Source organism: Malania oleifera, chromosome 9 (genome assembly GCF_029873635.1).
Source record: "Malania oleifera isolate guangnan ecotype guangnan chromosome 9, ASM2987363v1, whole genome shotgun sequence".
NCBI classification, from domain to species: domain Eukaryota; kingdom Viridiplantae; phylum Streptophyta; class Magnoliopsida; order Santalales; family Ximeniaceae; genus Malania; species Malania oleifera.
This window is the reverse complement of record NC_080425.1, coordinates 26,064,409-26,091,189: the sequence shown is the minus strand read 5'-3', so window position 1 is coordinate 26,091,189 and position 26,781 is coordinate 26,064,409. Positions and strand designations below refer to the sequence as shown.

At 34.4% G+C, this 26,781-nt stretch overlaps 1 protein-coding gene across 5 annotated transcripts in view; it reads right to left on the bottom strand.

Annotated features, from left to right (window-relative positions):
• The window catches only part of LOC131163969 (K(+) efflux antiporter 3, chloroplastic), a 110,423-nt gene extending 106,082 nt beyond the window's left edge, over positions 1–4,341 (bottom strand). For 2 of the 5 annotated variants that reach the window (XM_058120834.1, XM_058120835.1), the window contains exons 1-3: positions 3,909–4,341; positions 2,601–2,975; positions 1,915–2,016 (exon numbers count right to left, since the gene is read on the bottom strand). In XM_058120834.1, the coding sequence (XP_057976817.1) occupies positions 1,915–2,016; positions 2,601–2,975; positions 3,909–3,959 (528 nt within the window). In that variant the 5' untranslated portion in view covers positions 3,960–4,341. The remainder of the gene's footprint in view (positions 1–1,914; positions 2,017–2,600; positions 2,976–3,908) is intronic. The other 3 variants (XM_058120837.1, XM_058120836.1, XM_058120838.1) reach the window with 2 other exon arrangements.
• Positions 4,342–26,781: the final 22,440 nt, after the last annotated feature.

The window sequence follows — 26,781 nt, the reverse complement described above, 5'->3', positions numbered from 1 at the left end:
TATGTGTGTATACGCAGATCTTTGTGAAATGATTAACATTGGATGCGTATAACTTTAATTAATTAAATATTTATCGTGAAATAGAATTCTCCACCCGGGGGCTTGCTGAGAAAGGCGAGAGGGATGCTACTTGTATGGGCGGGTAATCTTCCCTATTCTCAGAGACTTTACCTGGATTCATAACCTGAGGGCTTACTGAGTAAGGTAAGTGCCCTGGTATTAGTACTAGAGCAAAAGGAACCTACTTGTATAGGCAGGTAATCTTCCCTATTCTCAGGAATTTTCACTAAAAATAATTGTGTATGTGTGTATGGTATCAGATGTCAATGATGTCATTAATGATGTGATTTCTCAGTTGCTATTGATATTGAATATCAGATGATTATATTTTTGTATTTATTTAAACTCTCTACCACACACTGTTATAGCTTTTTCTTACTTACTGAGAGGTGTCTCACCCCGGCAATGTATTATTCTTTTCAGGTCCTTCAGGTGATCGAGCTTAGAAAAATCCAGGGCGGGGTTTAGTTTTGTGAGTGAATGGAAAAACGGATATATGTACAGTTCTAAGTTTAATTTCTTTTATGGATATGTAATATGGAGAATTTGGTTATATTTCTTTACGGGTTGAATATATGTATATAGTACTCTGGTATTTTATTTGAGGTTGTTTAATTAGTTCTACTATGTGAATGGTATCAGAGACGTGTGATTGGTCTCACAACACCCTGGGCCACACTTGGCGGGTTCGAGGCGTTACAGATGATGTGTTGAAGAAGGTTGTAAGGACCCCATCTGTGAAATATATGGATCAACGAAGGCTTTATTTAAGCCTGCCTTGTCTACTGGTTGTAACAATTTGGGGTAAGGTGATATTTATACACCTCCAGCTTGAGGATGAGAATTAGAAGAAGCAGGCTATTTTACTTATTACGTGGTGTAATTAGGGTTTTTTGTCTTTCAAGATTTTTTATTATTAATATACAAAAAGGCAGACCTGGAGCTGAACATAACTCCAGGAAACTGCCGCCGCCTCCTTTCTCTTTTTTTCTTCTTCATTTTTTTCTCTTCTTCTCTTCTTTTCTTCGTTCTCACCTCCATATCTAACTCTACAACAAAACCCAATGTGCATATATAATGACCAACCACCCATTGAGTAATCATTATACAATATCCATATAATTTTCTCCAAACCCAAGATAGCTGTGGAAATATGCCTTTGTATACTTGGGAAGAGTGGACATGTACATTACCCTAAGTAAGCTTCTAAGGAATCTTAGAAAGAAAACCACCATGCTACAATAGGTCCACCATGCATGTCTTAGAAGGAGCCTCCAGTAATGTATAATCAAACCCAAGACAACTTGGTCCTGAAAATAAACTTGGCATAGAAAAGAGTGCCCATGCCAGCCCAAAATTTTAAATTTTGGATGCATACTCCAGGCAAGGTGCAACATCCCATGTAGCTACTTCATTCTTTTTTTTCCCCCCTTTCGTTTGAATAAGTTGGGTATAAGTCCACATGGGCAAGACCAACCCAACAAAGGCCAACTACAAAACACCACAAACCCCAATAGTAGCAAAACAAGAAACCTAATCTAGATCCATATTTAGCACCTAGACCACACATACCCACATAATAAAGCCAATAAAATGGGTACAGTATTATGGAAAGAAGACTAAAATAAATCGAAGGCCCTAAATGAGCCCCTATCAACAACTCTATCAATCAACTTACTAAAAGCATCAAGAACCAAAATGGTATCATGTTCATGTAGTAGAAGTTAGAATCAATTTAATCAATAGTAGAAGAAGTTATTCTTAATCAAGGCAATTTACCAATTAATTGGTAGTTGCACAATTTACAGTAGATAGAATGGCACCTTAAGCAACCAAGACAATTATTGTGCTTACCAAGAATAGAATGCCCCATTCAGACAGAACCTTGACATCTGTTAGATTTCTAATCAAGCCAAACTGATTGAGCACAACTCCAGCAAAGAAAAAACCAAGAATCTGAAATCAATCAGCATATCTTAATTATTCTCAGGGAAAAAAGATAAATTAAAGCCATAAAACATACCAAATTCTCCAATATTCAGTAAAATCTAACACTTGCTAAACTATATAATATCAACTCGTATTATGCATGCATGAGTATGCGAGAACATGAGTCCAAGCAGGGACATGAATATTCAAGTACCCTGATGCATATATACATGCATATACAGAAACAACCAATGGTGAGCACAAACTGTCTAGATGCCACACAAGTAATATGCCTAAAAAAGATTACAATTTGCTTTAATAATTTTAGATAATTTAAAACCAGCTATTTAAACATTCAACAAATTAGTAATATTCATATATCATTCAGTAGCCACCAAATGTTATGATTTCAAATCACTCAACCTTATGCATTCTATAATGCATATTATTTAATTCAATAGTTTAAAATCTATACTTCAAAATCGGAAAGATCATTTCAACCATACAGACTTTGCTATAAAGCTGGAAATCTATTATGAGCATAAGCATGATAGAAAAACAAATATGATACATGTACAGATTCAGGGTTCTTTTCTAGAAAGCATACTTACAGGGCTAGCTTTGATGATTCTGAACACAGGAACAACGACAACAGTGACCGCTAAGAATGTCAAAGTATCCAATCCTAAATCATTAATGACATCAACGGCACTGGCAACATCAAGTGCTGCACATATCCGAAACCTTTTCCTGAACTGTCTATGGCTGTAGAAATAGAACCCTGTAGGCACTGAGAAACTAAACAAGGGTGAAACACTGAAGATGTTCCCCGAATTGAAAGGGCCCTGATTAGTCCTGTAATTTATGGCATATGCTGATGAATGCTCTTGCCACTTATGGCAACGTGGCACAAAGAAAGAATGCCCACACAGACACGAAGCACGAGAGTAGGATTTACTTGGAACTGGTCTAATAATGGCATGCCCCTTGCAATGAAATAAACAAACATAAGCACTTGAAGCCATTATTTTTTTCTCTAAAAGTATAAACCGCCATTGGCACAAGTCCACTTTAACCTATAGTTAGAATGCACAATATTTAAAGTCAATCATAGCACGTTCATTGCTATAATGAGCCTAAATATAAAACAATGAACATGTCAGACTGCTATTAAGCAACCAACAGTCCTGACTGTAAACAGTCAGAGTAGGTTGTGACAATCATGTCATAATTACCAACAACCGTGGAGCACGAAAAGATTTATGAGAAGCAAGATTTTAAACTGAGTATACTACTATTAAAACAAAAATACCCATTTAATACCTCAGTTTTCATTGTCAAGAATAGTATTTGACAGAGATTTTGAATAATTTGAAAATTTTTAACCAAATAAAATTCTAAAGTTTATATTAGTGAAAAATATGAATATTCACAAAGAATTTGAAACAGATAATATTGCATTAAGCCCAGGGGACAAGCCAAATAAATTGCAAATGAGGAAACCATAAAACTTAGAACTATGCTTCTAAAATATATATATATATATATATATATATATTTTCTTCTCTTTTTTTTTTCTTTTTTTTTTTCGAATGGTCTCTCAAAATAGCTGGAAACATTGTTTCCATATATAAGCAGGGCGCCTTAGAAATACTGCTAAAATGAGGAAAAAAAAATTCATATTCCATAGTATAAATTAACAAGGGAAGACAAGTTTCGTTGTTCTGGTTATAAGACAAGGTAAGAAGATGAGGCTAAAACTTCTCCAGCCAACAGAACCCTTTTTCTTTTAAGTTGAATTGAGTTTAAAAATTTATGCAACCCATAACAAAAAGAAAAAAGAGAAAACAAAACATAATCCACAAGATTTCACTTTCTTTTCCTTTCAGCAACGAAGTAGATTGCCAGTGAAGAATTACCTTAAGATTTTGGGAACACGCCATTGAGTCGAACATAGTGCTCAGACCCATGAAGCAATAAAAACAGAAGCGCAGAAGGTTTAAGGCATTTATCTGTTTGCAGAAAAACCCTGAACTGTAGAGAAAGGAATTGGGGAGAAAAAGAGGGTGATGAACTGATGGGATAAAGTTCTCTCTTTTTTGGGTTGGATTTTAAATGGGTATTGCTCTAATATAATATGCAATATATTGACACTCAAAGGAAAAGGAGAGGACGACAAGAGACCACGAGTTCAACTCCCTGAGAGTTTGAAGGCTGAGAGCGAGAGACACAGAGAGAGAGGGAGAGATGGAGATTGTTCGTTTGTGGGTTGTGTGGAGGAGGAAGTGGGAAGAAACCCTCCTTCGGGAAGAATTTGGGTTTTGGCTCTAACGTCCACAGGATGACAATGGTGGTGATTTTTTCAAACATACCTCTCATTAAATTTCACAATGATACTTCTCTTATTTTTTTGGAATAAAAAGAGTAATTCATTAAGGATGATAACCATGCATTAAAATCATCCCTGCGGTAGACAAAGTGAAATTTATTCTTACAATGCAGCAAGCAAAACAAAAAATATGCAGCAAAATTCTTATAGCTTACAAAGGCAGGTTTTGTAAAGTAATGAGCTTAAGAGTTATAGTTTCCATTCAAATAAATAAATAAATAAATAACCAAAGGAAGATATTCTTTTAAAAAAATTTAAATTCAACTATTGGATAAAATTATATCTAATAATTTTTTTAATGGGTTAAGGTATGACTTTAAAAAAAAAAAGGCTATTTGGTTAACTTAAAAAATAAAATGAAGATAAAAACTTTAAATGAAGAAAATATATCCTAAAAAATATGTGATAGATAATACTTTTACATGTTTTAATTACTAAAATATTAAATTCAATGAAGTTAGATAAAATTGCATTTCAAAAATATTATTTTAACCAGGTTAAAGTTTAAAAGAACAAACCATTTGGATAACTAAAACAATCAAATGAAGTAATAATATTGTAAAAAATAACGATAAATGATGATCTTTTTTTTTTTTTTTTTTAATTACACACCGGGTTTCCACGTGTCTATTTTACGGTTCATGTGACTAATCCCACGCCCTTGAAGTCGATCCCACAACTTCAAAGGGAGGTAAATTTCAGGAATCCAATGGCAGAAACGAACCCGGGAGGATTTGAACACTTGACCTCGTGAGAGGCACTCCCGCAACCCAAACTACCACTTGAACCACACCCTGGGGGTATGATGATCTTATTTTAAGTTGTTGTAAAGCATGTCATATTATTAAAATAAGAAGTAAAATGATTTCAAATTAGAAGTAAAAATATAAAAATAAAAACACCCTCTAGATAATAAAGTTTAAATTCATTTAAAATTAAGATAAGCATACTAAGTGAGAATTAATAAATAGAAATAAATGTTTTAAAGATTTTTGGTTAAATAAATCACAATTTATATATTATTATTTATTTTGTAAATCACAATTTTTCTTGCAACACACTTCTATCTTTCAACCTTAATTATATTTTTTTTGCAAAAATACATATATGTTAAATATATTGTAAAAAAATAAACAAATTATTGCAATAATGTTAACCTTATAGGTCATATCTCGTTTTAATCATGACAAATACTTTGATATTTAATGTTTGTTAAGTTTGTATGCAGGATCAATTGGTAGTATCATATAGTGCACGAGGCTTTAAAGAAAATGAAGACCTAGCATATTTATTTATTATAACTTATATTTCATTCAATTTGGGTCTGTAACATTAATTATCTATTAGTCTGTAATAATTAATGCATGTCATGCATGGTAGAAACTATAAGCTCAAGACCATAGATGGACCATAGGGATTTGATCGATTGACGTCGGATTTTTAGGGTTAACTCTCAAAGACTATAGATTGACTTTAGGTCCCAAAATATCACATGAAAAGTTTCCCATAATTTTAGAATTAATTATCATGTGAATAGGGACAACTTCATAAAAAGAATAGGATCGAAATGCACAAAGTTGGCATGTTCGATCGACCGAACCCCAACACTTTGTGCACTTCGGTCGACCGAACCTCCCTAGGGTCAATGATTTGACCCTTTGGTCGACCGACCTCAAAATGAACTGCAACGCCCTAGTCAAGCGAACTGGCACGTGGGAAATCCCAACACCCTGGTCGACCAAACTCCAAGTTGTAAAATAGCCTAGTCGACCTAACGCTTAAACTTCAGTCAATTGAACTTAGCCCGGTCGACCGAACCTCAAAGGTTCTGAAATCACCTCAAGTCTGGTTGACCAAACCTACAATTCAAAAATGTCTCGGTCAACCAAACCTGGCAATTGGGTCGACCAAACCTCAAGTACGGTCAACCAAACCTCTTGGGTTGCACAATTTTTACCGAAGTTAATTGGCGTTAAAACAGGGTTAATTTTCTTAAACTCTTTTAAAATAATTTTAATAATTTCTTTGGTGTCTCCAACGGTCATAATTCTTCCCATGTCTATATATATGAGCTCATTTGCAAAAATTAAGAAAAGATTAAGGATTTGATTAAGGGAATATCCTCTCCATTTTGAGAGCCTTTTTCTTCACATACAAACCAAAACTCTCATTTTTTGCTCATTCCTTTGAAAAATCTTATTGAGTGAGAGCATATTGAGATCCCCTACATCCCCTTTACAAGCTATACTCTCTTGGTTTTGATTGAGTTTTGATTTTATTAATGAGAGTAAGCTATAAATTCTCCCCATAGATTTAGCTCATAAATTTATTGTATGGGGAAAATCTTGCTAGTTTGTTTGTCTTTGCATTTTGATTGCAAAACTCTTGAACTTGTTTTGTGTTCTTGTAGAAATCATTTTTGACAAGCTTGGTTTTCTAATATCTATTGTACTTAAAGTTTTTAAAAATCTTTTTTAGATATTTGGTTATTCTCTTGGAAATCTTTAAAACCCTATTTGTGATTGAGATATATTTATATATATTGTTTCAAAGATTGATTCATAATGCACTCTTGAACTTGATTGCTTAGTGACATTAACTTGAGTGTTATTACACACATATTTACACTGAGCTTATAGATCTTACCATCTTGAAGTGCATTGATTATTGCTTATGCGTATCGGTACAAATCTGCTTGTATTAGAAGCAATCTGGTTATACGAAATATTTCATTTGAATATTTGTTGTATTTCCCGACGTGTAGTTGAAAGAGAGAGACTAATCTTGTGAATAGTTCTAGATTGGTTTTGACCCGGTTAGGAAAGTTAGGTGCACTATCCTGATAGAGTGTTGTATTAGGTGCTGCTCCACCCGTAAAGTGAGCCTTAGTGGAATCTTTTTACTTGTGTGCTTGAGGCAAGGACGTAGGCAGTATTAGCTGAACCTCGATAACATATCGTGTGTCTACTTTTAATTTCAGTACTTTACATTCATGCACATGATTTAATTTTTGCATATTATTTTTATTTGTGTAATTGGTATATGCTTAGAAAGACTCTAAATTATACATTATTGATATCTGGTTTAATCTAGTAAAAAGTTTAAAATTCTAATTCACCCCCCCTCTTGGGAATACACCAATTCCAACAAATATTATGCCTAACATTTTCACTTGTCTATCGCATATATAATAGTTATTAAGTCTGCACATGATATAAAACAATTCAGTGCTATCTTTATTAAAATGTTGGTACCCTTGTATGTATGGTATAAGTTTTTCCCTTTTTGAAATTTAAATTTTAAGAAGAATATGATCTATTAATAAATATCTTAATAAAGATTAAACCAAGATAAGTAGATACATTATATTATTAATTGGTTATTAATATTTAGATAACATTGACACTTCAAAACTATATTGAAATTTTATAAGCAAGAAGAATTAAAAATATTTCTAGTAATTTAATTTAAACACACACTTAATCCTTACAAAATTTTAATTTTAAAAAATATAATTTTAATACTATGCATTATAAGCATTATATTTTATTTAATGCATGAATAATTTTTTTTGTATATTCTAATTAATACTGAGACTCTTTAGACATTTCTTCAATATCATTAGATGTTTTATAAACAAATACTTCATATATTCGTTTTTAACCTTAAATGGCTTTCTTAATATTTGACACTTTCTCAAACCTTCTTAAATGTTCATGTTTCCCAACAATTTTTTTTTAATTTAAACACGTGTAATGATGTATTATAACATCTCTTTATTTTATTTAATTCATAAAAAATTGAAAATAACACTACGAATGTGGGATTTGCAAAATAAATTATAATAAATTTACTGAATATTTAACGGAAGAAATTATTTTATCAATAATTTTGACAAAACAAAAAGGAAAGAGGAATAAGTATTTTTTTAAATACAATATTGGTTTATATATAGTGTTATATAAATATTAAAAAATTCAATATATGTCATACATAGTATATTTAAATATGATATTAAATATGATATGATACGATTTTAATTCACACACATATCTCTTTCATATCATCCCCTATATTTTTAGAATCTATGATGTTCCCAAATATATGTTGTAAGTGGAAGTTGGGAAGACTGTGAAGCTAATCATTCCCGCACTCAACGTCGTTTGCATAGTGGTTATGCAAGCATGTTTATACTTATAGAACTTTGAATCGAAGAGAGCAATCCTGGAACAAACAAGGAGACCTTTCTTTCCATGGAAAGTAAGGTATAGCTTGACCGCTCTAATATAGATATAAGTAAATCCCTAGTTAAGATACTTTCGGCGAAGATCTAGGGAGAACTCCTAAGTGATAAACTATTTTGCTTCAATTGCTAAGAGCTAGTGAGAATCAAAAGGAGATGCTTCTCTGATCTTTTGACACCTCTCGACACAGTCGTTTTGCCAGTAATTTTCTTCAGGATATTTAAAGGAAGTAGTTATGTCATAGACATAGTATGAGTTTGTGATTTGGGGACTTTTGGTTTGAGGGACAAGACAATCTTCTAGTACACAATCTACTCCATACATATAATCAAGATGATCTAAGCTAAATTCAGATGTAGATCTGAGAGAAGAATTGAAGGATGGGGACGGAGTGATAATGGTTCTAGAAGACATGGTTTCTTAATTGACAAGTTCAAAACCTCTTCTCACAACCTATGAATAACCAGATCTCTTGTCCATCTTGTAAAGTAAAAATGCACTTAATCAATCAAAGTATTCATATTCCCTATCATCCACCAAAGAAGCCAGCTCTGTCTGACAAAAACACAGCCTTCCATGGCCTTCCAATAGGTTAAGGGCACCTTAGGTCCTACTCTTTGATAACTTCAGAAGAAAATGAATGCTTGGAATGAAACATTCAATCTGGCTTTGTTCATCACTATTATGGAGTGGAGGATCCATATGGGATGTGGCAACCATAGAGCATACTAGGTTAGAACTATAACCTCTGTTGTGGGTGAAGAGATTCATCACTCAAGGAGTGATGGAGGCTCTAGAGGAGTCTTTAAGTTGTCATGGCTCTAATACTAATTGGGCACTCAGTGTAGGATCGATAATAAGAAAGAGAAAAAGATGTAGTAAGAAATACATTGAGAGATATTTCATTAATCAAAAATATAATACTAGAGAGGAAGGCAAGATGACTATTACAAGAGACTCTTAATTCTCACTTGTTATGTCGCTCTTTGGGCTAGAAGACACCTTATTTAGAGTGGAGAAAGGGAATATGTTATGGCATATTCCGTTACAATACATGTGACATGTATTAAAACTACTTTTTCTAAAATTACTTTTCTAAAGATAAAGTCAATAATACAAGAAACATGACATAAAATTGAGGTTGACAATACAGAAGCATTCAATACAAGAAATGTGACCTAGACATAAAAGGACAAAGAGTTGAATTGGTGTTGTCATGGCATCTTACAGATTATATCTTGCTTTGCATTCCTTTTCTTCCTTTTTGGATAGAGGGTTATGACTTCAAGGTCATCAATAGTTCCACTAGTTTGGTCCACATAATATAGTGTTAACCTGTTTGTTATACAGGTTTTATAGAAGTGTGGAATAGGACTGAGTAATGGGTAGACTTCACTTTTCCATCATCCTGGTAATGCACTGAGTTAAATAGGTTTTGTGGTGGTTTCTCTATATCAACATTATTAAAATAACACATACTATTTCTTGTTTCAACCCAATGGGTAGCTAATAGGTAAGGATTTGCAAATGGATTTTCTTTGAAACTTTTTATCCTTTCACATAAGGGGAAGATCCTAACATATCTCTCCCCTCTTTGAGTTTAGACTTTGCCCCTAAGATGGAACATGACCATAAATATGGGAATTTTTTCATAAAATCAAGCCAATTCACCCATTGTTATTTAATTCTAAAAAATAGGAACCACTCTTTTAGATAGTGTATTGTTGGGGTCTTTGCTTTCTGTTGATGAAAGCATATGTCCATGGCTTGTGGGGGACCATAGCAATATGACATGATCTGACTAGATACCAAAGAAGAAGGAAGGCCTCCTTAGGAAAATTAATATAGGACAAAGTAGGGATCTAGAGACCACTGAGGTAGGGACAGAGTGGGTGCCAATTAAGATACTTCAGTGGGGCTTCAACCAAACCATAGTTGGAAAGAAGAATAGACTGGAGCCCTTGTATCATTTTGATGTTTCCCTTATCAATGGTATGGCAAATAATATTGTCCTAAATCTCACTCGGAAGACTTTGGATTCTTTTTGTGAAACTGGATGAGATTGAAGAAGATAAGGATGCCATGATGAAAAGAACTTGGAGGTTGGTTGGTCTTGAAAGGAAGTCATTAAGGATGTTATGCTTTCCTTTAATGTGCTTCATCTCAAATTTATATTATGAGAACTAGTTAGCCCATCTAAGAAGTTATCCTTGCGAAAGGATCTTTTGCTTGAATTGTATCATCTTTTCAAAAGATGATATGTCCATCTCTACTATAAATGTATACCCGATTAGATGGAACTCAAAATTTTCAATCTTCCTTTTTACCGCCAATATCTCCTTGAACGTGGAGTGATAATGCAATTCAAATTCATTGAATGCTCCACTCTTGTATCCACACATGTGCATAGTCATATCTTCTTTTTTCTTCAATTAAAGTTGCACTCATGTATTTGTCACTTGCATCAGTTTGCAGGATCCTTTTTCCCTTGACAAGAATCTGGAGACGCGACAATTGCATAGTCATTCCTTTAAGCGACCTTATCTCTTCAGTGTGTTTGGATTCCCATGGGGGCACATCTTTCTTTTTCAATAGCTAATGCAGAGGTGTTATATAGACTACAAGCTTTGGGACAAAGTTTGCCATATAATTAACAATACTAAGAAATTGTTGCAATTGCTTTGTCATCATCTGAGAGTCTGGAAAAGCGTCGAGTTATGTTGCTATGTGTGGTTGTAATTTGTGCCTTCCTCAGCTTATCTTCATTTGAAGGAAATCAATTGTTTCAACACCAATTATCATCTTTTTTTTTTTTTTTTTGATAGCATGATTCCATAACGTGCAACAATCTCCATGAATTGATTTAAGAGCTTATCTTGGGATGCTATGTCCTTTTAAAACAGTAGGATATCATCAATTTAGATTAGGGCATGATGAATAAGGGGTTGGAAGATCTTAATCATTTCCCTTTGAAAGATGGATGCGGCCACCTTAAGCTCAAATGGCATGGTAGTCCATTGGTAATGGAAATTGGGTATGTAGAAGGCTATCTTGGGCCTATCATCTAAATGGATGCCCAATTTCCAAAAGCCCACTTTCAAGTCAATCCTTGAGAAGATTTGTGCCTCTAATAATAATGAAAATAAATTGGCCCAATTTGATAATGAGAATTTGTCATCAACAAGAAAGTGGTTGAGGGACTGATAATTGATGACAAGCCTAAGTTTTTTTTTTAGCTTGTTCAACCCTCTTATTGACATAGAAAGCTTTACGAGACCATTGTGACTTTGGCGGTTCTATAAGTCCTTTTTCTTACAGTTGGGCCAACTTATTTAGGGCAAGTAAATAGTGCTTTAGATTCATTCCCTTATGTCTTGCCTTTGTTGGGTTAACATCCTCATTCTTCTTGAAGGAAAGGCTGACAAAGAACTAACTCTGCATTCTTCCATAATGACTTTGAACATTTCTTCAAAAATTCACTCTGGATGTCTACACAATTTGCTTAGATTAATTAGGCCCTAATTTCTTCTAATGACTAAGTGATTTGGAGAGATTAGGGGTCTTGGTCCATTGCAAAAGATATGACCTCAACTTTAATCCTTGTTTTGTCCACTAGACCTTGTTTAGGCGTTGGATGATGTCAAATCCAATAAGGAGATCTTTGTTTGGAAGGTTTGACTCAAAGAATGTGTTAGCCTGGGTGTGCGTCTAGAGGGAGTGAACAGACGTTCTTCGTGGATAATGAATTTTTCTACAAACACAAAAATTCCTTGGCAAGACAGAGTAAAATACCACAATATATTTCAAAGCAAGCAAACACAAGCAAGAAAAGTAAGAGAGAATGGGAAAGAGAAGTTTGACACAACGATGTTAACGTGGTTCAGTACCAAGCCTACGTCCACACCTTGAGTCAAGCTCAAGGATTTCCAAATTCACTAAGCAATCCCCTTCAAGACGGAGAAACCTTTACAACACAGGTACAAAACCCAGCTGCTCACCAAGAGCCTCAACCCGGTGTTCACCAATAATCACCCTAGCGAAAGCTCATGAAGAACCTTCAAGATATACAAGCAACAACAAATTTAAAGATTACAAGATGATGCTTCTTCTTGAGTTGATGATACAAATAAAACCTCACACTAATCACTTTCATAAAATGATATGCAGACAAGAATAGAGTGCAAGAGAGCTTAAGCAATGTAAAATCTAGAATGAATGATTCACTAATTATCTTAACAACCAAATACTCAATCAATGTTATCAATGAATGCTAAAGGGGTATATTTATGGCCAAGGAGATGAATTAGTCGTTGGCTAGCCATTGGGCATTTATTGAGGCAAGACAAATAAAAAACTAGTCGTTTTAGCGCATTTATTACAATCTGCCTCCGTACAAAACCGTTGATGGTTTTTCTAGGCTTTCCCAAACCATTAACGGTTTTCTGTAGGATGGCCACATTTTGGCCCAAATTGTTGACAGTTTTTTCTGGGCTTTCCCAAATCATTGACGGTTTTCTATAGGCCTAGCCCTTTTCAAAACACCATTAAAGCACATGATTTGTTCTATTTCCTTTGGGTGCTTTAACCATTGTTTAAACAAAATGGGGACCAAGTTTGTGAGATATTAAGATACTATTCTTGTTTAAAAACTTGTCCTAAGATTGTTTAAGTATAAGATATCTTATAAAACTATATTTGAAAATTGATTAAGTGTGTTAATGATATTCTATAATCTATCATGCAGATGCAATTGTTCAACTCTTGTTGTAACGTCCTCAAAATTCTCACCATTTATTTATTTATATATATATAACCACATCTACGCAGCGGATACATAAGTCATACAACCATTTATACTGTACAATACCAGAAGTCAAAATATTCAAACCATAGTCATATTAAACAACTCTCTCTAGCATCACCTACCCCAAAAATACAAAACTCTGTCACAAACTTACCCTACAATCAGGGTAACAAGGTAACCTTTCTATCAACGAGCCTAATCAGCTCGCCTAGCTGGCTCACTTGAAAAATGGTAAAGTAATATTGAGACAATGCTCAGTAAGTGGAAATATGCTATTACTAGTGTGTGGCAACCGAGTAGTATAACTATAATAATAATATTTAAAACTGCATGATCTGACAAATCTGTAAAGCACATATATCACATGTATAGTAGTTTAAAATATTTGTATCATCTGAACTTTCTATCATTCATACTGTTAATATCATACTATATACAACAAAAGCTGTAAAACTGTATACATATACATATACATAGTTATGATCTTTCCTTAGGACTTTGTATGTCATGATTAAACCCCTCATGACAAGGTTGTGCGTAGGTGGGACTTAACTCTAGTTGGCTCTCCAGGTAAGTCATCATACTCTACACTACCTCAGTCCAGCCAAACTGTATCCACTCCTAAGCTTAGGGCTGGCTGCTACCTTGTCAAACTGGCCTCCTCAACCCAGTGAACTGGGGAGCTACATCCTCTCCAAGCACAGTTTGACAATACCCACACACTATCTGAGATATGTGGTTGCACTCAATTCTGTATATAGTAACGGTACCATGTTCTGTAACTGTATCTATCTATAATCTTTCCACAGGGATCTGATACTATATACATATATACTGTACTGTTTTTACTGTTTTCATTATGTTTCCAAAATAACCATAACACTATTAATTTGTACTGTAAATACAGTAATATCTGTAGCATATTGATGCTATAACTGTATAATCTGTCTGTATCTTCTATCTGTATAATTTGTCTGTATATTCTGAGTGTTATGGCATTTAGGAAAACATAACATTCTGTAAACACTATATATATTTATATTATATATATATATATATATATTGATCTGACTAAACATTTGTGTATATCTATATCTGTTTGTGAAACTATTTGAATAAAACTGTATATGCATGCATCTATCTGTATAATATCTGTGAATATTTGACTATATTTATATGTTCTGTATAACATCATATACTGGGAAAACTGTATAAAATTCTACATCAAATAATATCTACTCAGGCCACACATACTTTGTAATCTTATATTCTGTAAAAACTACATAATAATTGGTATACATGCACTGTAAAATTTCTGTTAACTTAATCAAATCTCCTAGCATAGCATATTTCCTTTACCTAGTTTCTAAAAAGCCTTCACTGAACTCTGACTCTACACCCGCAGGGTTCTCCACTCTACACCTTGAAAAAGACATCCTCCAGAACAAAACATCAGTATTTTCTTGCATACAACATTTCCTATAACTGTAGGGAAAGCATATTCTGAATAAAACACCTTACCCTGAGTTTGGGATGAATTCCAAAATAAGTCCACCAACGATTAACTCCAGCAGACTTGTAGAGAACTTCGTAAGGAGCGTTGTGGTGGCCTTATATTTTCAATCCGGTAAGCAACGGACCTGGAATCGAAGAGAGAAGGAGTGGGAGATGTTTTAGAGAGAAAGAGAAAGAGAGAGAGAGAGAGAGAGAGAGAGAGAGAGAGAGAGAGAGAAAGGAAGTTTTTACGCAAATTTTCTATTGAAAAATCTGGGTTTTCATTATTTATTGCCCCAGATTCGTCGATGAGACACGTCATCTCGTTGATGAGTCCTTAAGGAATTTCCTTAACGAACTTCCTAACTCATCAACGAATTTCAGACTGCCCCAAAACCCCTCTCGGTATCTTCTTGTCGACAAGACATGGTTTCGTCGACGAGGTCTCCTTATGCGCTCGTCGATGAACTCTCTGTGTTCTTCGACGAGGCCCTGTGTAAATCTTCTGAGTTATTACATCCAAAGTGCAACGTCTCCTTCTGTTTCTGTTTCCATTTTCCTCCCTCTTTATTATTTAAATACCATTATTCGTCGGGTCATTACATTTTCTAAGTATTCTTACCAACATCATGCCACAAGAGTTACAAGAATATTTTTCCTCACGCACAACCCATTATACATATAAAACTTTATGTGGACTTCGGTTGGTTGTGCCTTGAGAATTCCTAGTGTATGGTTTTGTTCATTGCTTCATCAAGGTTCATCTGATCCTTATGTTTGCTTTTAGTATCCACCTATTTATTTGAATTGAATTTGAGGAAAAATATTAGCTAACCTAAGAACCACTAATGGGTTGTTATCATCAAAACAAGCTGGAATGAAGAACCTTATCCACTAGGGCTAACATAATGTAGCATTGATTAAGCATTCTAGATGAAACTTAATATATATTAGTACACTCTTCAACTTGACCTGAAAATGCTTGCCATTTGCCACTTTGAAACCTTGATTGCATGGTTTTCACTCAATTTTCGAAAGAATACTAGCTTTAAGAAGCTACATGCTGCTCCTGTATCAAAGAATGTAATAACTTTGATTGGCTTTGAGTATTTATCAGCTAATACCCAGACTAGAGCAGAGGGTGAAACATAGTCTCATTTCTTGAACTGTGCTGACAATGATTTCTAGATAGAACAAAGGTTGTAAACCTTTTTGACTCACTCGAAAAATGAGAAGCGCGGAAGCTATCCCAAGTATAGGAGTTCTATTATGTAATACTTAGCACAAAGGCCAGATCGCCTCCTCAGAGAATGCATTTTAATTCCAAACTCATGTAATTCCAAAAGAAATTAAGAAAAGAAAAATTTACTGTACATAGTTCAGATTTAGTTTCCTGGGATTTTTGAGGTTTTTGCAATAGAATTTAAATTCTAACTAAAAATTAAATATGCATGAAATAACTTAAATAAATACTAGATTCAATACCAGAATAATGTAAGTGTTAGCTTTGGTGTATTCCCAAGAGGGGGGTGAATTGGAAATTTAAAATTTATTCCTCTTAAGTTAAACTAGATTAGCAGTATTACGCGACCTAGGGTTTGTTTATGCAATTATAAACCCAATCATTCACAATAGAAAAATATAAACATTCGTTTGCTGGAATTTAAAATGCAGAAATTAAAAGCACGCACAAGAAATGTTATCGGAGTTCGGCCAACTGTGCCTACATCCCCGCCTCTAGCTCGCAAGTCCAAGGATTCCACTAAAGCTCACTTAATGGGCAGAGCGACACCGATTACAACCAGATCAATTAGCACAGGGCTGACCTCAACCTTTACAAATTCTCCTTACGGCCGGAAAAGGCCCTAGGTCAAATTCACAGGGCTGACCCCAATCTTTACACAATCCTTATCGGGCTGGATTACCGCCCCCTCAGGCCACGCCTGGAATACAACAGATTTACAATATAAATTTCATGTACAATTTCAGTTCTTCTCCAACAAGCATATTTGTACCAATATGCGCATGCAATAACCAATGCACTTCCAAGAGATAAGAACTATAAGCTCAATGAAGTTTAATGTGACTACTCTATAAACAATGTCAATATATCAACCAGTATGTGAGAGTATGTGTGCAATGATCTTTGTGCAAGCAAACACTTAGCAATGTATAATCATGTATATGCTCAAGAGTGTTCTATCAAACTATTTCTTTGAAACAAGTTATAACAAATCTCAATAACAAATCATAGTTTCAAAGATGCTAATTAAACATTCAAATTAACTCAAAATATTTTCCTTCAATGAAATAAGCACAAGAGTAGTTTGAAAATATTATAGCTTGGAAAAATATTTGCACACAAAAAATTATAGCTATAGGAGTCTTGTAATGACAATGCAAAGATCCTCAAGCTTATGAGTTTTTCCCAGCACAAGATTTATTGAATTAAATTAGTGGGATAACTCTTTGCTTAACTCTCAAAAAATCAACAACAAACTACAAGCACAATATTGAGAGTATTAAGCAAGCTACAATAAACACAATAGAAACTCTCACAAAGCTTGGTTAATCAAGAAATTCGAAGTATGAGAGTGTATGGAAGTAGTATGTGAAAAATAGGCTTGGAAAATTTGAGAGAATATTTTTCTTAATCTTTTTCCTAATCCCCCTTAATCTGGACAAATAAAGACATATATATAGGAAAAGGGTAAATTATAGTCGTTGGGGATACACAAGGTATTATTAAATTTATTTTAAAAATCATTAGGAAAATTAATCCTGTTTAAAAATTTTAATCGCGGTAAAAATAATATGGCAACCCGAGAGCATCGGTTGACCGAAGGTGAGGTTCGGTTGACCAAGTGTCCAAGTTCGGTCGACCGGGTAAAATTTGAATTGGAAGTTCCATCGACCAAACAGTAGGGTTCCAAGGCAATTTTTTCATTTTCGCGCTGTTCGGTCGACTAGGGCGTTGCCCATTTAAATTTGGTTGGTTGACCGAGAAGTCAAACATTGACTCAATGGGAGTTTGGTCAACCAAGTCATATGAACTTGGTACAGTACGGTCGATCGAGCTATGGTCTAAATGTTGACCACTTGACCGGTTTGGGCGACTGAGTGATTTATACTATGAAAGTTCGATCGACCAAACATGCATTTTTAATGCATTTCAGTCCTATTCCCTATGTATATTAACCCTATTCATATAATGATTAATGTTTAAGACTATAGGGCATATTTTTATAAATTATAGGGAGTCCTAAGGTCAAACTAGGTCTTCTTTAGGACACTGAAAAAATTCGGCGTCGGTCAACCTTCAGTTGATCGAAGGGTGCCCTAATGACATTCGGTTTCCTATGTTCAGTCTACAGTTATTTTGATTTTCAAGTGATGTCTAGGGACCTAGAGTCGTTTTAAGGTCTTTGAGCTTTGTAGTTCCTACATGCATGATATGCATTCATTATTATAGACCCAACATGAATAAAAGAAAATATAATTATACAACTGAAAATAAAAATCAGTCTTCGCGCGCTGCTCCTTTGCAATTTCATGGAAAACGCTGGGGTATGCTTGTTTAAGTGCTTCTTGGCTTCCATTTCTCATCTGTCATCCGTGCTTAGAAAAATAAACCTGTTCAAATACTCAAAACACACAAATGAGATACTGTGGTTTGTCATAATCAAAACAGGAGATGGACCCAAAAAGTCAACAGAAAGAACTAAACCCTGTAATCATTCAACTAAATAAAAATATTTACTTCAAACGTAAACCCAAGTAAGAATACACACTAAATAAAAAAACCAACTTTAATAATAAAAATACCCAAAGAAAATAATTAAATCCCTATAGAAACTTTAAATAAGATGAAAAATTGAAATTAACAATAATAATGTTCAAACAAAAATTTAAATGCAAGAGAGAGAGAGAGAGAGAGAGAGAGAGATTTAAATAGAAATTTATCTAGTAAAAAGAAAGTTTTTAAATTAAACAAACTATTTTTAAACAAAAATTAATCCAAACTTTGATTTAAAACTTAAAAATAAAATTAATTTTAAAGAAATTGAGTTCAAAGAAAGAGAAATATGAGAGAGTACGGGAGAAGAGAGAAGAGAGAAAAGAGAGAGAGAGAGATAGCTGAAAATTTGAGAGAGGCCAAGAGTCTTATGTCATGCGCACCACTGCCTCCCATTGCTCCCTTTTCCCCCCATAAAACCATCTCCTCCATAAAATATCCTATTTCCCCTCTAATATTTTGCCCTAACTGTGTCTCCTCTTGAGATAGGCGCATGGGCCATTTTTTTGGTGGCCCAAGACTCCTTTTTTCCTTAAGCACTGTACACAACCCAACACATCAACTTTACTTTCAAGCCCAATTTTGACCTTGTAAATGTTCGAATTAACAAAATACTAATATACAATTAATTGTAGATATCTTAGTAAGCTTTCCAATGCCACTTAAATCATACTAATCCAATGTTAGATGAAAGAGTTATAATTAAAATATCAAAATACATTCAGGCTATCTCCTAGTGAATTTCGGACTTGGATTGTTGCCGACTTTTCATTGCATGACATGGATTCATGTGCATGAAGCCCATGTAATCTTCTCACATGACACCTGGTTCTCTTTTATGTCTCCTTTAATTTTGAAAATTATCACATTGCATAGCACGGATTCTTCAATTTTTACACACGCACACGACTTCAAACAACTACGTGCATGGCTCGTCATTTGCAAGCATGTGGCTCACGGTCCCGTCTTCAATATTTGGCTTCATGCACATGACCTTGGTTTGAAATCTAACTCACGTACACACACGTACATTTTTCATCTCGACTTTAATGTCCAAAAATTATCCTATAATAATAATTTACAAAAAATTCGTAAATTATCGAGTAATGATCCAAATATTGTAATTCAATCTCAATGCTAAATTATTGAACATAATTAAGCATTTAATTAAAAATATAATCTTTAATGCATGATTTTAAACACCTAATTACGCAATTTAGATGCGTAATCACTTTTTCTCTTGTTGATGACATTAGGTAGCATTTATTATTAATGGGTTGGAGATGGGAACATTCCAGATCTGGATTACCCTGATAGTACTCGAAATCTTCATCTTTTTCATTCGAAGAGTTCGATAGGTTTGTCAGCTCACTTTTCTAAAAAGCAAGATGGAATCTTCATTTCTTTGATCATCTATAGAAAACACAGATTCGATTTCTTCATCTGAATCCCATTTTAAGACCTTATGTAGCATTTGAATCAGCTTAATTCTTTTTCATCTCTAGGGGCACCTCTTTGTATAATGCCCTTTTTGATTGTAGGTGTAACATCGATGACCCTTTGGATCTTTCCCATGTTTCTTCTTACTTAGATATTTCTAGGGTTTCTCATTAAGCTTGGTTTTGTTAGATTTTCAAGGAATATAAACATCCTCCCATTCTCTCGTTGGACAGGAGCACTGCTTGTTTCCTTCATAAAGCCCCAAAAAATTTAAAACAACCAAATAACATGATTAATGACACCATCAGATAAATACTCTGATACCACTTTCCACGACCCCATAATGACATATCAGTTTATGTCCAAAAATCTAATATAATCCAATTATGCAGTTTAATTTAATCCAGGAATATTTCCAAAAAATATAATATAATCAAATACTACAATTTAATAATTAAATACTACAATTTAATGAGTTAAATTTTTTAAGACAACAAACATATTTTGTACTTCTCACCTTAGCCTTGGAGTGGTGCCTAGGATCCCTAAATCAAATATCTACTTCGTTTAATTTGCTCAAAATCGAAGCTGAGACCTTGTAGTGGTGTCCAATCGTCAATTTGACTGAAGATTGGGGAGAAATTGAAAAGAGAGAGAGAGAGAGAGAGAGAGAGAGAGAGAGAGAGAGAGAGAGAGAGAGAGAGAGAGAGAGAGAGAGAGAGAGAGAGAGAGAGAGAGTTGATTTACCTTATCTCAAGAGTGGTGCCTATGACACTCCTACAACAAATCCACTCTAGTTAAAATATTGGTGGCCGAATTTGGGACTCAAGGGTATTTTCCATTCTTCGATTGGCGCACGTTTGACCGAGGAAATCGAAGAGAGGGAGAGGAAAGGCTAGGAGAGAGAGAGAGAGAGAGAGAGAGAGAGAGAGATCGAGGAGAGAGAGAGAGAGAGAGAGAGAGGCAGATGGCTCTCTGGATTGAATCAAATTTCAATCCCTAGCAAAGCTTAAGTGTTAAGCTTATAAGTATATATAATACTTATTACTTTATTTTATTATATTATATTACCATTATATATATATATATATATATGTACCTATATACATATTACTTTATGCATATATATATATATATATATATATACACACATGTATACTTATATATCCATCATATTATTTATTTAGTTAATTTAATTTATTAATTAATTAATAGTATTTTTTTCCCGGATTACTACATCCTTTGCATTTGATAAGGAGATCCTTCCACTAGCATTTTTGGTTATGTTCATGCCTGCTTTCTAGAGTCTCATGTACATATCATACTTTTTACAAAGAGAATCCAGATTTATAAGAGCACTTTTTGTAGAGTTTACCAAAAGAAGTGCTTTCAAGTCTTTTTCCACTCATTTGAAGTTCTCGGAGAACTTCTTCTCCTAGTGGATCTAGTAGGCTATTGAGATAAGCTTGCTTGAGTTTGATATCATCTGGTGTGCAGAGAGTAAAGTATCTTTCCAATATAAGATTATAATGCTTGTCCAGATTTTTTCTCTTAAGTGTGTAGCATTTAATCTTCACGTACTCTTCTCTTTCTTGGCTAACGTGGTCTTCTTAAGCACCACAGAACTATTCAAGGATTGTGGATATGAAAACATCAAGATTTGAAACTTACGATATCTGCAATTGCCTATAATCTCCAAGGTTTATGCACTAAATTCTGAGTCTTTTGGAAAATTCGGAAATAGGCCTTTTGATAACCTCTTTACAGATAATCTCCTTCTTTCATTAGCTCTATTATACACTAGGCATGGAAATCGAGGATCTTATTCTTCCACTGTTTTGGAGGAATTCCTTCCAACAAAATGGTTGGTCCATTACCATTTGAATTGCTTGAGCTTTGCATGGGAATAGCTTATGAGGTATTCTCTAAGAGGTTGATGTTGTTGTTGATCCTTTCATCATCATATGTGGGATTGTTGTACTCCGATCTGTGAGTGGATGGCTGGGTTATCATCATGGGTCTAGGAAGCAGCGTATTTTCCTCAAATGATTTATCATCCATTATGATAGGAAGAATTGATCTTGGAGTTTCTTTTTCTTGTGTATCCTCTGGATCTCGCTGTAAGGGATCAGCTATATCAACAAGAAGCTTGGAGGTTGAGTTTTCTTTTTCCAAAACTCTAATGTGTGGCTCTCAATCTAAAATACTTGATTATTTGACTTTTTTCTTATCATTCTTCTAAGAAGTGGAGGCTGCTGCTGATTCAACCCTTTAGGTTTGGGTTGTCCTTTGAGTGTGCTGCCTCTTTTTGAGGTGGAGAAAGGAGTCACTTCCTATGAAAGATGCCTACATTGATATAGGCTAATATGTCGGTTGGGGTGAGCTGAAATTCAAAGTGAATGGTGGAAATAGAGGATCAATCCTTGTCTATATATGCTACTGTTGTTGGCTATGCTTGAGATTATTTAATTAAGCTTTAAGGTCTTGTATTTCTACTTTTTTCATTTTGAAAGTAGGAGAGAATGCTGACATGTGCTTGATCATTTGCATAAGTCCTTCATACAACCTTTCAATGTGATTCTGGTATTTATTTATGAGGATGGATGTGACGGAAAACTTGTTCTCAACCTTGTTGGCTAAATCCCTATGGCTTTCAACAATTTGTTGTAGTATTCTATTATTGAGAAAGGCATTCTCCGATTGCTAGTTGAGAGCCACCCCCACTGGAGACACATGCTTAGCAGATCCATCTGGGTTGATGACAATTGGATCTCCGATCTTCCATAAGAGCTTTGTTGACCCTATTGGTCATATCCCGTTTTGATCATGACAAATACCTTGATATTTAACATTTGCCAAGTTTGTGTGTAGAACCATATTAGTAAGATCATATTGATGGCATACGGTAACTTGAAGAAAGGAAGACCTCGACATATTTATTTGTTGTAATTTCTATTTGGGTTTGTAATTTTTAATGAAGAAAAGGTATGTAATAATGCACATCATGCATATAGGACTATAAACTCAAGACCTTAGAAAGGCCTAAGGGATCGCCCTTCGGTCGACCGACGCCAGGTTTTTGGAACTAACTCAAAGACCTTAGAAAGACCTTAGGTTCCAGCACTTGCACTTAAGATAGTCCCCAATATCACATATACTATCAGAGGAAGAAATTGAATTGAAATAGAACTTAAAGGGTAAAATTACGAGGTTTCGGGTGACCGAACCCCTGGTGTTCAAAACACCTATAGATTAAAACAGGAAGAGAATTCGTCACTCCCATGGTACAAAGCTATATTAGTTGTCAAAGGCTTCATTTAGAAAAAAGGGATTGATTTTGGGGAGATTTTCTTACTAGTAGTAAAAATGACGTCAATCCGTGTTGTTTTGGGCTTAACTGCTAGTCTTGATTTAAAGGTGGAGCAGTGGATGTGAAAACTGCTTTCTTCCATGGTGATCTCAAGGAAGAAATTTATATGAACCTGCCTAAGGGTTTTATGGTGAAAGGTAAGGATAATTATGTTTGCAGATTGAAGAAGAGCTTATATGGCCTAAAACAAGTTCCAAGATAGTGGTATAAGAAGTTCGAGTCTGTCATGGTTCAACAAGGCTTCAGGAAGATGACTTTAGACCATTGTGTATTTGTTCAAAAATTCTCTAATGATGATTTCATTATTTTGTTGCTTTATGTTGATGACATGCTCATTATTGGTCACAATGCTTCTAGATTTGATAGGTTAAAGCATGTGTTGAGCAAGTTTTTTGCCATGAAAGACTTGGGACCAGCGAAACAAATTCTTGGCATGAGAATCTCACATTACAGAAGTGCTAAGACATTATGGCTGTCTCAGGAAAAGTATATTGAGAAGGTACTTCAACGGTTTCACATAGATAAAGCTAAAGTGGTAAGTACTCCTCTTGCTACACATTTCAAGTTAAGTAGTAAACAGTCTCCTTATAATGATGAAGAAAAGAGAGACATGGAAAGTATTCCATATGCATATGCAGTTGGTAGCTTAATGTATGTCATAGTTTGCACAAGGCTAGATTTAGCTCATGTAGTTGGTGTAGTTAGTAGATTTCTCTCTACTCCAGGTAGAGAGCATTGGAATGCTGTGAAATGGATTATAAAGTATCTTTATATAGTTGATTTGAAAATTTGTTTTGGTTCTAAAAAACCTATTCTAATTAGCTATACAGATTCAGACATGACTGGAGATTCGGACTCGAGGAAATCTACTTTAGGTTATTTGATTACCCTTGTAAGGGGAGCTGTGTCTTGGCAATCCAGGTTGTAGAAATGTGTTGCTTTGTCCACTATAGAAACCGAGTTCTTTGCAACTATCGAGGCATGTAAAGAGTTATTGTGGATGAAGAAATTGGTTCGTGAACTTGGATTCACTTAGAAGAGGTATGTGTTATTTTGTGATAACAAAGTGCTATTCATCTTAGTAAGAATTCAACCTTTCATGGTAAATCAAAGCATATTGATGTGAGATATCATTGGATTCAAGATGTTCTATATTCTAAGTTGCTTGAACTTGAGAAGATCCACACTGATAAGAATGTTGATGATATGATGACAAAGGTGGTGCCTTGTACGAAGCTTGCGTTGTGTGCCGAGGCAATCGGTATCAAAATTGTTGATAATCTTAATGAATATCTCCTTCCATTTATAGGTTGGAGGGGGAGATTTGTTGGGTCCAACCCACATAAAAAAAAAAAAAAAAAGGAGGCCCATATGGGTTGAAGCTCATTAGGGCAAAGTAAAAAAGGGTGCGGCAGTGTGGAGCATCGTCAATACACAGAGAGAGAAAAAAAAAAAAATTGAGCGCTGCAAACTGTGCGTGAAATAGTGTGTGTAACAGTGTGTGTGGCATCGTGTGTGAGGCATCAACTCGATGATCGAAAGGTCTTTTGCAATCTGATTTTGCTGAAATTTAGAGAGCACGTTCGGGATTCGTCGACCTTTGATCTGGAAGGTGGAGATATGTTTCGAAGTTTTGGAGGACCTGATTTTGTAGTATTGATGGTAACTGCATTTGGGTGACTTCTTTATGCTCATTCTTATTTTATTGCGATTCCTTTGGGAATCCTTTTTTGCTCTAAGTTTGTTAGCATTTTGGTGATTGTACTACTGTGATTTTTTGCCTCTATTATAGTGAAAAATTTATTGGGTCTCATAGGCCCCGTGGTTTTTGCCCTTCACATTGCGGTTTTCCACGTTAAAAATCATGGTGTTCTTATTGTGGTGTATGATTTATTATTATTGTTGGTTGGTTATTTTTGCTAGTCATAGATTTAATTTTTGGGAAATATTTATCCACTGTGCTAGTTGTCTTGTTACTTTCCTAACAGGTACAAGTGTCTAAAGTACAAACGGAGGGTTGTAGTGTACATTGCCTAGCGTATAGTGAGAAATATGGGAAACAATACATGCATAAAGTTACAAAAATACAAAAAAATGACATACATATAGGCAAAAAGAATGTACAAAGAATGGTTGTAGGGAATGAGGGTACGAGGGTACATATAGGAAATACTCAGACAATTAATTACAAAAAATAACAAAAGAAGGGGGAACTTATCTTTCTCTCTCTTAGAACAGTGTTGAAAACTGAATAACATTTCTCCCCTTTTCTGAGCTTTGGATCGCTTTGAAGTGCCCTTGAGCATTCGTTGTTCTCCAGTTTACCAGAAACTCAATTTTTGGTTGATGTTTTTGAAAGAGTAGGGTTTGAGAGATTAGGGTTTCAAGAGGAGTTGAAGATCTGAACTTGGTTTTGGATCTTTCAAGATTGGGAGTCATAGAAAGAAATGAGATTTGGAACCCTAGGGTCCAGATCATTTGAGAAAGAGTTTCTATGAGAAGGAAGAGAGCGTGAGAGAGAAAGAACGCTTGAGAGAGAAAGAACCTTTGTGAAAGCTTGAGAGAGAAAGAACCGTTGTAAGAGCTTAGGAGAGAAGGGAATGAGGGTCAGAGTTTCTATAGTGATTCAAAAAAAAAATTAAAATTAAAATTAATTAATTAATAATTATTAATTAAATAATATAATATAATGATATATTAATATAATATAATAATATAATATTATATATATATATATATATATATATATATAAACTTTCCTGAAGCTTGAAAGTATTTCAATTTGAAATCCCGAGGACACCCCCAGACAACTCTTGCCACTCTCTCTCCCTCTCCTTGTACTCTTCGTCTCTCTCTCTCTCTCTTCTCAATTTTCTAGGCGAAACTTGCATCGATTGAAGAACGGAAAGTATCCCTAAGTTCCATTTTTAGCTGCCAACATTTTAATCAAGGAGATTTTGTAGTTTGGATATTGTAGGCACCACTCTTGGGATAAGGTAAAGGGAACAGATTATGTCAGTTTTTTTTAAAAATTTAACCGATTAAATTTTAGCATGTGATTACAGAAATAATATGAATATTTTTCTAAGTATTTAGGCATATGGAAATGGAAATTTTGAATTTATTATATGTATGTTTTGGGAAAAACTAGGTATTTGAGTTTAAGTAAAGCCCTAGAGATGATTACATCATTATTTTTTTAACAAAAAAATATAGTTATCTCAGACAGATTATTAGAAGATTATATCATTATTT